A 15,917-nucleotide genomic window follows, 5' to 3' on the forward strand; every position below is an offset into this window, starting at 1 on the left:
CATTTTATTCTGACGTCTTCCCCCTTCCTTTTCAGTCCTGAAGAAGGGTCTTGGCCCAAAACATTGACTTGTTGTATTTTACCACGGATGCTGACTAACTTGCTGAGTTCCTCCAGTATTTTGTGTATGTTACTGACTTCATATTTACAGGCCGGCCTTTATTCCTGCAACTGAAGACAAATGTCCTTTTCACACTTATAAAAAATGCGTATGAACATTAACCTGTCTCTTGGTTATGGCTTTTTAGTAATATAGGATGTAGTTATCTAATCGACATGATAATTTCCATTGTAAATATGCAGGTAGAAAATTATAGGGAATACACCGTTAATTGTTTTTAACATAAAACGTCCAAATGTTTGAAGCTCAGGTGTAATTATCTCTGTATACCTATAGATGGCAGGATATCAACACTTTATGCTTAAAATCAGTCGATTATCCTTGCACTGCCCCATTTAAAAACGATCACGTTGCTGCCGAGAACATGCTTGTTGCATCGATGAGTTACTTCTGATTAACGTTTTGAAAACTTTCCTGTCAGGATTTAAACAAGAATCTGCCGTAAAGCACACATAGAGTCAGTGAATTTGTTTTTGGGAAGTTAAATTTGATAATGCCAGTGCTCCGGCCAGTTCTATTAAAGTCTTCAAATTAACCTCTCCTCAAATTTAACAGAAGTAGTATAAATAATATTTTGAGTGGTGGAGGCCAGTCCAGGTAGAGGCCTGTGTACTGTTCTTAAAGCAAAGTACAATTATAAGCAGTATTGGTTTATTTATGCCAACAAAGGTAATTCGATCCGATTTGTCATTTTATATATAACACTACCTGCTGATTTCAATGAACAAAGTATTCTCTACAGATAAAAACTGATGGTTAACATTGATAACCTCTACCATCAAGTTGAGAAGCAATTCTCATACCGTACTTATTGGCTTCCCCTATTCGCCATCTTTAATATGGGCTAATCTGAAGCTATTGAGGGTGGATGTAGTCTCATTTGACGGGCACCATCTTTGTAGCAGGTCTGCTCGCTTGCGCTATCTCCGCCCCAGGCCAGCCCGGCCCGACAACGCCATCTTTGTGACGGGCAGAGGGGCGCTAGATGTCCTGATTGGCTGGGTGCCATCTTTCTTGCTGGCGGGCTATCCCGGTGGCCTGGTTGTGCGCGCGGGGCGGGGGGGGGAGGGGAAGGGGAAGGGAAACAGCGCGAGGGAAGATGGCGACGCTGAAGGAGGAGCAGAGCTATGGGCTCTCCTGTGGCAAACTCAGCTCGGGTAGCAATGTATCGGTGTTTCACGTGAAGCTCACAGACACTGCACTGCGTGCCCTCGAGGCCTACCAGAACTGTAAGGTGAGGTTAGGAGAGTGGCGGGTGGGGGCATGGAAAGAGGTGGTCAGCGGTCCGAATTCCTCCCCGTCTGCGTCCAGGGCCGGATTTACGGCCACTATATCACTTGAGCCCCGTACTTTAAGGCCTCTATCCTGGGGGTTGTTGCTATGGTAATGCCGAGTTAACCCCCCTTTCCCTCGGCCTCCGTGGTGTAGTCCTTTCCCTGTGGCTATCTGTTCTGGGAGTAATAGCTAATGGTAGGTTGCTTCGTATACTCAGTTGATCAAGCCTTCCGTGACGCACAAACCCAAACTAGTGCCTCTTTGAATTCCCTCCCGGGCCCATAGACACCTCCCCCCCGGGATTCCCCATTGAAGCCCACCATCCCAAAGAACTCTACTTCTGAATGAATCTGAACCACCAGCCCGTTGCTTCCACGGGTTCCCAGCCTCCTCTCGAATTCTTTCCGAACCCCTGTGCTTCCCACAAACCAGACTTCCCTCCGACCTACCCTTCCTGGTCTCTTACTAAACACCTATTTTCCCTGACTTCTATTGGATACACTCCATCAATTCTTAAGGATGAAGAAATAAGAATAAGGTAAGCAGGTAATGTTTCTGAAAAACATTAGAATAGATCACTCCCCAGGAATGAATGGGATCTACTCCAGGTTACTACAGAAACTGAAGGAAGAGACTGCTGCACCTTTGGCAATGATCTTTGTGTCCTCACTGGCCACATAGTAGTACTAGAAGATTGGAGGGTGGCAAGAAAGGTAAAGGGGATAATCCTGGGAATTATGGACCAGTGAGTTTTACATCAGTGGTGGGCAAACTATCGGAGAAGATTCTAAAGAGACAGGATTTACAAGCGTTTGGAGAAGCGTAGTCTGATACGGGACAGTCAGCATGGCGTTGTGAAGAGCAGATCATGCCTCATGAGCCTGATTGAATTCTCTGAGGAAGTGACAGAATATATTGATGAAGGTAGAGCGGTGGATGTGGATTTTAGATAGGTGTTTGACAAGATTCCCCAGGCTTATTCAGGACACACGGCCTCTAAGAGCAATGGCTGCGTGGATTCAGAATTGATGCCCACAGAAGGCAGAGGGTTGTAATAGATGGCATGTCTTCTGCCTGGAAGTCAGTGACCAGTAGTCTTCTGCAGAAATCTCTGCCCTTTGTAATTGTAAGAAAAAATGACTTGGATGAGGAAGTTGAAGGGTGTATTAGTAAGTTTGCAGATGACACAAGGTTCTGGTGGTGTGGATTATGCAGAAGGCTGTCGTACGTTATAACAGGATATTGATCGGATGCAGAGCTCGGCTGAGAAGTGACATGGGGCTCAGTCCGCAAAAGTGAGAAGTGACACATTTTGGAAGGTCATAATTGAAGGCCGGGTACAGGATTAATGATAGGATTCTTAGCAGTGTGGAAGAACGTGTCCACAGATCCATCAGAGTTGCTGCGAAAGTTGATAGGGTGGTTAAGAAGGCATATGATGGGTTTATAGATAACAATTTAAAGACTAACTTTACTTTAGCTGGCAAATGTTGCCACACTTCTGGCACCAGCATTTTTGGCCTTTGTTAGTTGTGGTGTTGGGGCTTGAGTTCATGTGCCACAAGGTAATGTTGCAGCTCTATAAATCTCTGGTTAGACCACACTTAGATTATTGTGTTCAGTTCTGGTCGCCTCATTATAGGGAGAATGTGGAAGCTCCAGAGAGAGGGCGCAGAGCTGATTTACCAGGGTGCTGCCTGGATTAGAAAGCATATTTTATAAGGAAAGCAATCACATACAAAAGAAATCTGAAGATGCTGGAAATCTGAGCCGCACACACAAAATGCTGGAGGAACTCAGCAGGTCAGGCAGCATCTATGGAAAAGAGTACAGTCAACGTTCTGGGCCGAGACCCTTCAGCAGTCCTGCTGAGTTCCTCCAGCATTTTGTGTGTTTGTTTATAAGGAAAGATTGAGTGAGCTAGGGCTTTTCTCTTTGGAGTGAAGGAAGATGAGAGGAGATGTGTTGACAGACGTGTATAAGATGATAAGAGGCATTGATGGAGTGGATAGACAGTATTTTTTTTTCCCAAGGGTGGAAGTGGCTAATATGAGGGCATAATTTTAACATGATTGGAGTAAAGTATAGGGGAGATGTCAGAGGTAGGTTTTTTTTTACATGGAGTGTTGGGTACATGGAATGTGTTGCCAGAAGTGATGGTAGAAACAGATACATTAGGGATATTTAAGAGACTCTTTGAAAGGCACATGGATGAAAGATAAATGGAGGGCTGCGCGAGCGGGAAGGGTTTGATTGTTCTTGGAGTAGGCTAAAAGATTTGTACAGCGTTGTGGACAGAAGGGCCTGTATTGTGCTGTACTGTTCTATCTCCCTTCTTCCCTTTGATTTTCCCCCTCCCTATCCCTGAATTCCTAACTAGAGCTTTCCTTGAATTGCCCCCTCCATCCCCATCACATCTCTATAAGTCCCTGAAACCTTAAAATAACACCACAGCAGTAACACTACTCATGTAATTCGGCTCTCTGCCATTGCCTTCAATGAAGTTGTGTTTAAACGTCCTGGCAATAGCTACAGACATGCTGAACTCAAGGATTCAGATAGTTATTTCATTGTGTTGGTCTGTTACTTGCCACTTGGTTTTTAAATTTGTGATTAAACTTCTGTGGAACCTGGAAGCCAAATCTGATTGGTGGCCATAAAACTTGTGAAGGGATAGCATAGGGTGCACGTAAGGCATTGAAACTTACAGTTTAGGCCACAGCTCAGCCATCAGTTGTAATTACTAATAAACGCAAGGTTGCCATTGAAGATTCCGTAACAAGTTCAGGAATGGCTCCTTTCCCAGGGTGTGGTGTAAATGATAAAATTACTACTGCAAGGAGTGGTTGAGGTGTATAGCTGAGATTTATTTTAAAACAACCAGTCAGTAAGGGAGAAAGGAGAAAGATGGGCTGATAGTGTGACATAAATCTGATTGGGATTATAAATGATGGCATGTAGCAGCTGGGTTTATTGTGGAGATTGGAAGTTAAAAAACAATTAAGAATAAACGGTGGACGAGGCTATTGGGTCCATGCTCCTCAAAAGATCTCTGAATGCTTCTGGATGTAAATTTCCATACAAATGAAAGGATGTGACGCATTCAGAAACTTCCTGAAATGAATTTGAAATATCCTTCACTGACACTAGTGTGGGAATCTTGCAAATGTAAGTCACTTTCATAAATATTGCCAAACCGTGCATGATTGGAAATCTGCCAATCTCTTCTGAACACTTTTATCCTAGAAAAGAAAATGAAATAGTTTGGGATTTTACTGGAAGATGCTCGTCAGTTATAAATTGGCTGAATCCTACCTGGCTGGAGTGTGGAGTATGCATTCCACTCATTTGATTTAACTTCCATTGTGTTGTTTAATCAGAGTGTTTTGGATTTCAGTAGTAGCTCCATTTTATTTTGTATTAGAAATGCCTTTACCCTCAACTATATTCAAAGTGGAAAGTGGTTAATATGTTAAAGGGAAATTGAGGAAGAGAGTGCACCAGTAACACCAAATAATACACAAGTTCAGCAATCAGCGTGAAATTGTGAAATGTTCTCAGCAATTTGCTAGTACTTGATTGGAAGCTGGCCTTAATGTGTTTGTCAATTAGCAGTCTGTGAATTTATGGAAGTAATACCTCAGGTTTGATCCTTCTTGGGTTAAAGGGTTGATGCCTTAACATTAATCTTAAAATTCTGAGAGTGAATTCAATTTTTCACATGCAGTGTTTGAAATGGGTACATGCATGACTATGTATTCCTGGTCGAACAGTACACTTATACATTAGAGATGCATAAATCTCTAATGTAGTACATTGTCCTAATGGATTCAACATGAATGGTATTAAATAAAAAAAGGTTTTCCGGACTGATGAGATGTGTAAATTTAGGGAGAGTTCCTGAGTGTAAGAGGATAGAATCTATTGAATATCTACAGTAGGTTTCATTTATTAAGCAGCTTGCCGATTATCAGTGTACCTACTCCTGGGACTACAGTAGAGTTATTGAATATAGAGAGTATTTTCAAGAAGGATTTTTTAAACTCCAGAATATTCTACTGTAGAGCACACTGAATGGAGTTTTTAAAGGTTGTCTACAGGGCACTTCCTTCCAGAGTTTTGAACTGCATTTGTGCAAATACTGGCTATTATCTCAGCCCAGGTTCTGTTATCTAATTGTTATTTAGCAATAAACAATGTTACCTGCTGCACCTATTATCCATGTCTCTTTGCCACACAAATGCTGGCATTGTCACAGACGCTCTCATCCTGAATAATAAACGTGTAAAAAAACAGTTTGAGAGTTCAAATCTATAAGGTACCCAATGGAAAGATGGGTGAATGTCATTTATGAAGTAGCTGGACAGAAGTAACTTCCCCAAGGAGCCCCAGTGCAATTTCACATGACCCTAGCTTTTGATAAATGCAAAATCTACCTTTATGAAGACTAGCTCTGCAGACATTCTAATTTCTGGAGCTCCTTTTGCACTCCATCACATATAACTTTGGTGCCATTGTTAGCTCCTGTGTTCAAGCTCATCTTGGGGGTACATACTAAAATTAGGAGCAGGAATAGGCCTTTTGGGTCTTGGAGTCTGTGTTATTGTTCCTCCTATATCACCTTTGTTTTCCTGCAGGTACCTGTATCACCTGATTTCCTTACTATCTGGAAATCTATTGATCTCTGCTTTTGAATAAATTCAGTGACTAAGCTTCTCCAGTCTTCAAGTGAAGGAAGTGCTGCCTTATCTCAGTTCTAAATGAGTGCCCTTTATTTTGAGATTGTGCAGTACTTCTAGATTTCTTAACCACTGGAAACCTTTATGCTTCATCTACCCTGTGAAGTTTTATAAAAAAAATTTTGGGAAGGTCATCTCATTCTTCTAAACTTTAGAGAGTAGGAGCCGACTAACAAGCCATATACCACAAAATCATCGTCCTTGGAACCAGTCTGATGAATATTTGCATTCCCTGAAAAGCAATGGCACCCATTTTCTTAGTAATGGAAGACTAAGCTGCACACAAATTTCCAGGGATCATAGGACAACTTTATTTTTGAACTCAATTCTTCTCATAGTTAAGCTAATGTACCATTTGTCGTCCTCCTACTTACTGAACCTTTCAGTGGCTTATGTACAAGGACATTGAACATCAACTTTTGTCAATCTGTTACCATTTTAACTGAAAAATTTTTGTTTAGTGCACTGTTGACCTGACATTTTTCGATATAACCAATCTGCCAGGTTTTTGTCTCATCACTATTTTGACTGTCCCCTTGCAGCTTCTCTGTATACCCATGTACTGAGAATCCCATCTAGTTTCCTGGCTTTATCAATCTACATTAATAATTTAGTTAATTTGTGGAACTCAAGCGCTGATTCTCATGATACTCGTTCCCACTTTGTGTGTGAACTGCTTTTCAATGTATGCCAGTAAATTACCCACAATGTGCTCTAGCCGTGTTGACTGATCTTCTGTGTAGCATCATATAGTATATACAAAAAAATCTGAAAATCCAAATCTAAATGCACCATATTCTTAAATCATTTCAGTAGATTAGTTAAACTTGATTTTCCTTTTGGTAATCTATACTGAATTTATTCATATCCCTTCCATTTTCACTTTAGGATGGATAAGCTTGCCTTATTGTATTAATATCTCTGAATTGTTTCATGTTCCACAATGTCACAATAGTCTCCTTCAATCCATCTTAGTCTGGGCTTGTAATTTTTACTTTATATATTATAAATGTTATAATTTGTAAAATATTGGAAGGTGCTTCTTGAGAGTAATTGTGCCAAATTTTGACCAGAGCCACCACACTTGGTTAAAGAGGTAGAAGGAATGTCTTAAAGGTGATAAAGAGAAATAAACAAACTGAGTTTTGGTTACGGAATTACAGAGCTTTCAACCTCAGAAACCATGCTTGTCAATGCTGGAGTGGTGGAATGTGGGAATTGTAAAACCAGATTTGGAGTAGTGCAAAAAAAAACTGAGCTTACAATGATGGTGGTTGGAAGTATTTGAAATTAAGGAAGGAGAATTGGACATCCAAAACATTTCAGGTGGATAGTTGAACTGGTACACTTAGTGAATGTTTTGTAAATTGCAGTCAGTACCTTTCATCACATCCTGTTCCTACACCGCACTTGCTACTTTCCGGAGAATAGTAATGTTGTATGTATCCAAGTCTCAATTTCTTATTGCACTTGGAACAGCAGCAATTTGCAATGATGCAATGCCTCTAATGTACTTTGAAGCTTCATCTTGGGTGCTAGCCTCTGTACTATCCAAGGCATCGTCAAGGAGCAGTGCCTCAGAAATGGGGTGCTCATTATTAAGGACCCCCCCATCACCCAGCACATGCCCCCTTCTCATTGTTATTGTCAGGGGGGAGGTACAGAAGCCTGAAGGCGCACACTCAGCAATTCAGGAACAGCTTCTTTCCCTCTGCTATCCGATTCTTAAATGGACATTGAACCCATGAACACCACCTCACTTTTGTTATTTCTGTTTTTGAACTTTTTTAAATTTAACTTTTTTATTATAATTCAATTGATTTCCATATTTTTCTATATTATCATGTCTTGCATAATACTGCTGCCACTGAGTTAACAAATGTCATGACATATGCCAGTGATATTAAACCCGATTCTGAATGCCAGAAAACATTCCAAAATGGTTGAGGGTTATAATCAGGGAGCTGGCAGTGGAATCATGGATGGTTATTCTGCAGCTAGTGATATGAAGTGGTATGTTGATGCTGGCTTAATTGAGGCCAACATACTCAGCAGAATCAAACCTGGCACTGTTCCTCTCCAAGCCTAAATTTGATTCTCTCCAATGCAGTGTGACATCTTTTGCACTTAAATAGTAGACACATAGATTTTAGTGTCTCCTTATCAATCGAGGACTGGTGTAGATTCCTTTCTCTCACAAGACTCTCCATGCTATTTATTGGTTTACGCTCAAGAATGAGTGCTTATTGCTAGTCAACATTGAAGAAGTCTTTGTATTAAATGTTGAAATTTCTTTCTTTAACTTGACAGATTATTACTCATGTCTGGTTTAGTGGTTCAACCAATATTGCTAAAGACAGATTATATAAAAATGAACTACTGAATTAATGGAAATCAGAAATAGAAGCAGAAAATGCTGATAACACTTAGTAAGTCATCCTGTATTTGTGGAGAAGAATTTTGAACGTTTAGTGTTAGCTGTGTTTTCAAAATCTGTAGTTGTCTGCACCGATCAGCCATTTTTAACTTTTATTTCATTAAAACATTAGCTGTTATCTCATTGTGGGTGATTTGGTGTGCAAATTAGCTGTTCCAGCAAGTATATTATGGTAGTTACTATATTTCAGAAATAGCTCATTGATTTAAGATTTTCTAATTTTGTGAAAGGTGTTTTGCCAATGTTTTTGAATAAAAATCTGTGTTTTCACTTGCATTATTTCTACACCATGAACTGGTGTTATTCTTGATCATTAGTGCAATTATTTAATCAGTTAACTACTCTTCTAATATGATTTTTGCATTTTTACATATATTATTCTTGGGGTCTTATGCTAAAGTGGTTGTAGATATGTGACAGGTCACATTCAGTTAGATGCAGGATGGTTTGCCCTTCATAACTAACATGCTGCATGAATTGAATCTGGGCAGATGCAAAGTCTTTTGTCTCCTGATAGGACACGGAAGGTTTTTGTATTAGGGACGCAAGGGTTGGAGGTAAGGATATGGCCTAAATTCAGTTTAAAGAGTCTGTTGTCTAAGAACAGCTTGAAAGCATTGACTGTCCAGTATTCTAACTCAGCCATCTGTGAACATTAACCTGTCAGCCCAGTAACTCAAAATCTTTGTTTAGTTGTCACCAAACTAGATAAGTGCCTTCCTGTAATTGGTCTATGCGTTCCTTTGAATAATAGTTGTGCTTCAGCTCATTGTGTTTTTATAAATTATTAGTCCATGGCTGTTAATATGTCAAGTTAATGCCTGTTGTGAATTCCCTCCTCCCTCAAGCTAAATTTAATTGCTATATTTTGGTCCACAGTTGAGCACTTAGTGCATAATTTTAGCTGACACTGTGGGAGTTAAGGCTTTATGTATTGGATGCTCCCCTAAACCTCACTCCTCTAAGATGCTCAGTAAAAACTACTTGGAACTCTTCTCATTTGTACCTTTTGAACTTTGTCATTAAATTTTCTTTGATAACCCTCATTTTACAGAACTTGATACATTTTATTGCATCAGTGCTGTGTGAATAGGAATTAAATGTTGCATTATTAGCTTTGGATGAGTTGTAACACTGAGGACTTGTTCATGTGGATTTTAAAGAGTTCAGAGCATTGTTGCAAAAAATGCAGCAAGTTTTCCCATCATAAAGACAGATTCTGCAGATGCCTGCAATCCAGAGTAACACGCACAAAATGCTGGAGGAACTTCAGGTCAGGCAGCATCCATAGAGAGGAATGCACAGTCAATGTTTTGGGTTAAGACCTGTTTTCCCATCATCCTGGGCAGATTTTCCTCTGTATGTGCAAGAAGTAAGCCAGATTAGCCTTTTGCTGTTGGGCTATTGGAAGCAAATTGGGTACTCTGTTTGTTCCAATTAAGTCACTTATCTGCTATGTAATTCATTACATTTGAAACATGTTTTCCGGCAGAAGGCAATGGTAAACCACCGCTGTAACTTGCCTTGTACGCGGTTCCCCACTACGTCAGAGAGGCGTGGAGGGAAATCGTCCGCTAACCGGAGAAACTCCGGATGCCACCTACCTTTCCTTTCCTAGTGGCAACATCAAAAATGTAAATAGAAGTCATAGTTGCTTACATATAAGTCTGCTGCTATTTATTTTACATTTTAATTCTAATTCTCCATCTTTCAATTTTCTTGTTCACCACAAATTCCCTGTGTGAACTAGTGATATGAACTTAATGAGTGATCTGGAACGTTATGTCTTATCCACCTCAGTTTCTCTGAGTATTATTCAGACTTTGTACAACGAAAGGTTCAGTCAAGTTTTGAAACCTGTGACACAGCATCTTCCATCAGCAGCAAGGCTAAGGTGATGGTTGCTGCATCGGTGCTGTGTCCTATGATATAGTTGGTGCAGGATGTGATGCCTCGGTGGCTGTGTACTTTATAACTGCTGTGGCTTGGATTTCCTTGTTCTGATTTTCTAGGCTGAGTAGAAGTGAGTTTGAACCTGCTGCAATTATTCTATTAAATGGGGTGGGGGGAATCTGAATGTAAACCCATATACTGTACAAACTGAACCTTGGGCTTGTGTGCATTGTGTGCACGTTGTTACATTTGGAAATATAATTGGCTGGAAAATGTATCTTCCTAATCTAATTGAGAATCCAATCTTGATCAATTGGGTCAAAAAAAAATCAGTGCCTAAGGAATGTGTGATGTCAGCATTTAATCTGGCTTAATTCTCAAGCCACACTTGGAATTCTGAGTTGCGTGAACTAGTTTTACGTAAGCAGACAGATTTACCACAGTGATCCCACTGCAGTGTTCTAAGCACGACTCCTATAATTGTAGGACTAAATAAATCCATCCTGCGCCAGATCAGTTAAAGATTTATCCATCTTGACTTCCTCATAACATGCTATTTATACCCTTCATTTTGTCTAATCTCTTTTGAAATTCATAGTTGTATTGGATTCCACCATTCTTATGGATAGTGTGTTCATAGTACAAGTTATCTAAAAAACTTCTCCTTGTCTAATTGAACTGAGCTTCAGAAACCAGGCCATGAATGGACTGAGCTATTTTGTCAATATTGAGCTAAAACAAAATGAAGGGAAGCTTGAATTTCCATACTAACGTGATGATATCCAGGAAATGTTTGTGCTGATGTATATATTGGCTGCCTCTTTATACAAATATGGTTTCCTATTAAATGCTGAAGTAAAAGATCAAACAATCTAGTCAGCTTGCCATAGACATCATGGCTCCATTCTCAGCTTGCGGGCTTGAGAAAAAAAACAGCTTAAATTTTAACTGTAACTGGCTTGGAAATTCCTGTATCTGCACTGTACAGTTTGAAACATGATTGGCTTGCTACAGCACTAGGTTCTATGTGCATTGGCATCAAGGTAATGTCTCTTGGGATTATCTGTATCCTGACGTTGGCTTTTATAGATCTTTTTGTGTGTCCCTTCTTCCAAAATGTATGTTTTTCTGCCCTCCTCTAACTGACTCCCAAACCAGAAATTTTCTTGGCTCTCTCAGGTTCAGAGTAAAAAAAAACATAGATGACCTCAATTTGGTTCTTTCCAGCAGACAGTGGGATGGGCAGTCACTATTTTAGCTTTGGCCCTGGCTTTCACCCATAATCCTGTATATCATCTATGTGCTTGTAGTGTTTATACCATTATGAAAAGTCAGCTTCCACATTCGCATTAGTGATTTCCAATTCTGCCTCATCTCTCTTGTCTCTTCACTGCTGATAAGCTTGTCGTGACATGCTGGATGGAAATGGGCCCTTTAGTACATCAAGATCGGATCAACCATATACCACCCATTTACACTAATCTTACACTGATCCTGTTTATATTCTCGCATTCATTAATTCATCTAGGTTTTACCACTTAGTTACACAAGTCACAGTGGCCATTACCTACTAAACCACTGATCTTCAGGCTTGGGAACTGGAGCACTTGGAAGAAACCTTGGCGGTCAGAAAGAGAATGTGCAAACACCGCACAGCACTTGATATCAGGTTGAAACTGGTTCTCTGATGCCATGAGGCATGTCTGACCAGCTGTGCCACTGTGCAATCTCCAATTCAATAGACACTGGTTACTCTAGTGGACCTGCAGCTTCCATAGTTAGCAGGAGTTATTAGCATCTAGTTCTTGAAGACAGCATCAAAACCATTATTTTGGTTACTCAGCATCTACATGTCGCATAGTCAACGGTTGAACTAGTCTGCAGCAAACTTTATGTAATTAAACCTCAAGTCCCCTTCATCTGCAAAACTACGTTAATGGTACCAGCAACACACATCAAAGTTGCTGGTGAACGCAGCAGGCCAGGCAACATCTCTAGGAAGAGGTACAGTTGACGTTTCAGGCCGAGACCCTTCGTCCTGACTGTACGTCTTCCTAGAGGTGCTGCCTGGCCTGCTGCGTTCACCAGCAACTTTGATGTGTTGCTTGAATTTCCAGCATCTGCAGAATTCCTGTTGCTTAATCGTACCAGACTACCTCCTTTGGTTGCAGTAACCCTTCCTTGTTGCTCCTTCGCCAAGGCTATTCTCCAGGCTGGCTTCCAGTTTTAAAAAGCTTTTGTAAAATCCTGTCTTGTGCTCTGGTCACATTCATTGCCCCATACTTGTTAATCTATGTTGAGTCCTATTGTTGAAATTCCTTTGTGGTCATCCAGCCACTGACATTTGTGCATTTATTTGCCTAAGCCGAAAAATGTCATTTTCCTCATAATCCATAGAATCTTCTATGACTCAGTTCATTCTTTAAACCTTTGTAATATTGAGCTGTTTTCTAAGTTGAAGATATTTACTGATAGAAGTTGTATTGATTATTGGTTTCATTTTCAAATGAGAGTGCTGTTTCATGTTTGTCTCCTGTTTGATTTGTACAGGGCCTTGGGCTGCAGTTGATCATTTTATAATGGGAATTCTCATGGGTCTACAGAACTCATTAAATTAATTAGTTAAATTAATGTTTAACATCCTAATCATAGAACTCCCATGTGATAAATTTAGGATCAAAATGCAATTACTTTATGGTAGTTAAATTCCCCTAGATTGCATTTATATTATGATTAGTTGGCCAGATTAGAGGTCAGAGGATATACAAAACACATACGTAAGGGTAAGTATAATTCAGTCCACAATTTAAGATGTGCATTCTGTCCAATTGTGGAATCTTCTCTCCAAATATATAATGCATTTGCAATGTAAATTTGGCAGTGAAGGGAATAGGAATCATGCTGAAGTACAAGAAATTGATTAGAATGGTACAGGTTGACCATTCCTTATCTGAAATCTTGGGGTCAGATGTGTTTAGGATTTCAGATTTTTTTGGACTTTGGAATATTTGCATCTATATAATGAGATACCTTGGGGATGGGCCCAAGTCTAAACACACAATCCTTTTACATTACATATTCTGCTTTATGTGTGGCTGAAGTGAACACCACAGAGTGAACAGTCCGCAGTCAGAGCACAATCTGACATGATGGAGCTGGGTTCTCCACAGACTATTGGAGTTGAACGACAGCCTCCGACTGCGTCTATTATTGGATTCCAGTGCTGTGATTGCCTTTATATCCACCGTCGATTTCAATCAGCTGCCCATAGCACAGCAACTATGATGGTAGTTTTACAAAGTATTTTTAGTAATTTTGTGCATGAAACAATTAACCTCAATTTTCAGTTCGTCGTGATAGATCTTTGCTTGTTTCATGATCAGCAAGTCATTAAGCAGCATATGTTCACTCTGATGCTTACTTATTTATTCTTTCAATACACGATCGAAATCTTCATTTCTCACGTTATGTAGTATTTTCATTAACTTCTGTCATTACATAAGTGATATCACTTCTCAGAACTGTCTGCAGTGTGCAGAGATCTGCATATTGCCTGGGAACCTTCCCAGTACCTTGTGGAATTTTCCATTTGTTGTGATTATCAGCGCTCAAAGAAATTTGTATTTGGAGTTTTTCGGATTTTGGATAAGAGGTATTCGACTGTTACTACAAAGTACTTTTAACATTAGTGTTCATTTTTCTTTCTCTTTCAGCCAATCGAAATATTTTGGGTTTTCATTTTAAAACATTTTCAAAAAGTGAAAGGGTAGAATGAAGTTATTTGGGCTGGGGAGTGAAAACACTTGGGTGATGGGAGGATCTGATTTCAGTCCAAATTATTAATGAATATTTCAACTTAAAAAAAAATCTGTCCTCTGTTTATTTCTAACTGAGAAATACAGTGCCTTTCTCTGCCTTCATAAAATCCAAACTACTTTATGGCCAACTACGTAATTTAGAGATACTACATGTTGTGAAGACAATGAGTGTGTAGATGGAACAAGACCCCAAAAACTGCAATATGAAAATTTTAAGAAAATTTTGTAGTGATGCTAATATAGGTCATCCCTTACAAATGAGCAAGTTCTGTTTTATAGACATACTGTGCCTATAAAAAGTATTCACACCCCCCCCTTGGAAGTTTTCATATTTTATTGTTTTACAACATTGAATCACAGTGGATTTAATTTGGCTTTTTTGACACAATCAACAGAAAAAGATTCTTTCATGTCAAAGTGAAAACAGATCTCTACAAAGTGATCTAAATTAATTGCAATAAAACACAAAAATAAAACAACAATAAAACACAAAATAATTACATAAAGTATTCATCCCCTTCAAGTCAGTATTTAGTAGATGCACCTTTGACGGCAATTATAGCCTTGAGTCTGTGTAGATGATGTCTCTATTAGCTTTGCACATTTGGACACTGCAATTTTCCCCCATTCTTCTTTACAAAACTGCTCAAGCTCTGTCAGATTGCATGGGGATTGTGAGGGAACAGCCCTTTTCAAGTCCAGCCACAAATTCTCTGATTTGATCACTCCAGGACGTAACTTTGTTGTTTTTAAGGCCATTGTGTTGCTGGAAAACAAATCTTCTCCTAAGTCACGGTTCTCTTACAGACTGTATCAGATTTTCCACGAGGATTTCCCTGTACTTTGCTGCATTCATTTTGCCCTCTACCTTCACAAGCTTTCCAGGGCCTGCTGCAGTGAAACATCCCCCACAGCATGATGCAGCCACCACCATGCTTCACTGTAATGATGGTGTGTTTTGATGTGCGTTGTTTGGCTTACACCAAGCATAGTGTTTAGTCTGATGGCCAAAAAACTCAGTTCTGGTTTCATCAGACCATAGAAGCTTCTAGCTGACTTCAGAATCTTCCACATGCCTTCTAGCAAACTTTAGCTGAGATTTTATCTGAGTTTTTTTCAATAGTGGCTTTCTCTTTGCCACTTTCCCATAGAGATAAATCCACTGATTCTCACAGCTACCTGGACTATACCTCTTTCCACCCTGTCACTTGTGAAAATCCCATCCCCTTCTCTCAGTTCCTCCGTCTCTACCGCTTCTGCTCTCAAGATGAGGCTTTTCATTCCAGAACTACTAAGATGTCCTTCAAAGAAAGGGGCTTCTCTTCCTCTGGCATCGATGCTGCCCTCACCCGCATCGCTTCCATTTCGCACACGTCTGCCCTCACCCCATCCTCCCACCACCCCACCAGAGATAGGGTTCCTCTTGTCCCCACCAACCTCTGCGTCCACCACAAAATTCTCCGTAACTGCCGCCATCCCCAACAGGATCCCACCATCAAGCACATCTTTCTCTTCCTCCCCTACTTTCTGCAGGGATCACTCCCTATGTGACTCCCTTGTCCACTGGTCCCTCCCAGTTGATCTCTCTCTTGGTATTTATCCTTGGGAGTAGAACAAGTGCCACACCTGCCCCTA

General features: G+C 40.1%; 1 protein-coding gene across 1 annotated transcript in view; it reads left to right on the forward strand.

Moving 5' to 3' along the window:
- The first annotated feature begins 1,204 nt into the window (after positions 1-1,204).
- The window catches only part of ell (elongation factor RNA polymerase II), a 136,424-nt gene continuing 121,711 nt past the window's right edge, over positions 1,205-15,917 (forward strand). The window contains exon 1 of the mRNA XM_072244570.1: positions 1,205-1,354. Within this exon, the coding sequence (XP_072100671.1) occupies positions 1,220-1,354 (135 nt within the window). The 5' untranslated portion in view covers positions 1,205-1,219. The remainder of the gene's footprint in view (positions 1,355-15,917) is intronic.

This window comes from Mobula birostris, chromosome 26 (genome assembly GCF_030028105.1).
Source record: "Mobula birostris isolate sMobBir1 chromosome 26, sMobBir1.hap1, whole genome shotgun sequence".
Classification (NCBI taxonomy): domain Eukaryota; kingdom Metazoa; phylum Chordata; class Chondrichthyes; order Myliobatiformes; family Myliobatidae; genus Mobula; species Mobula birostris.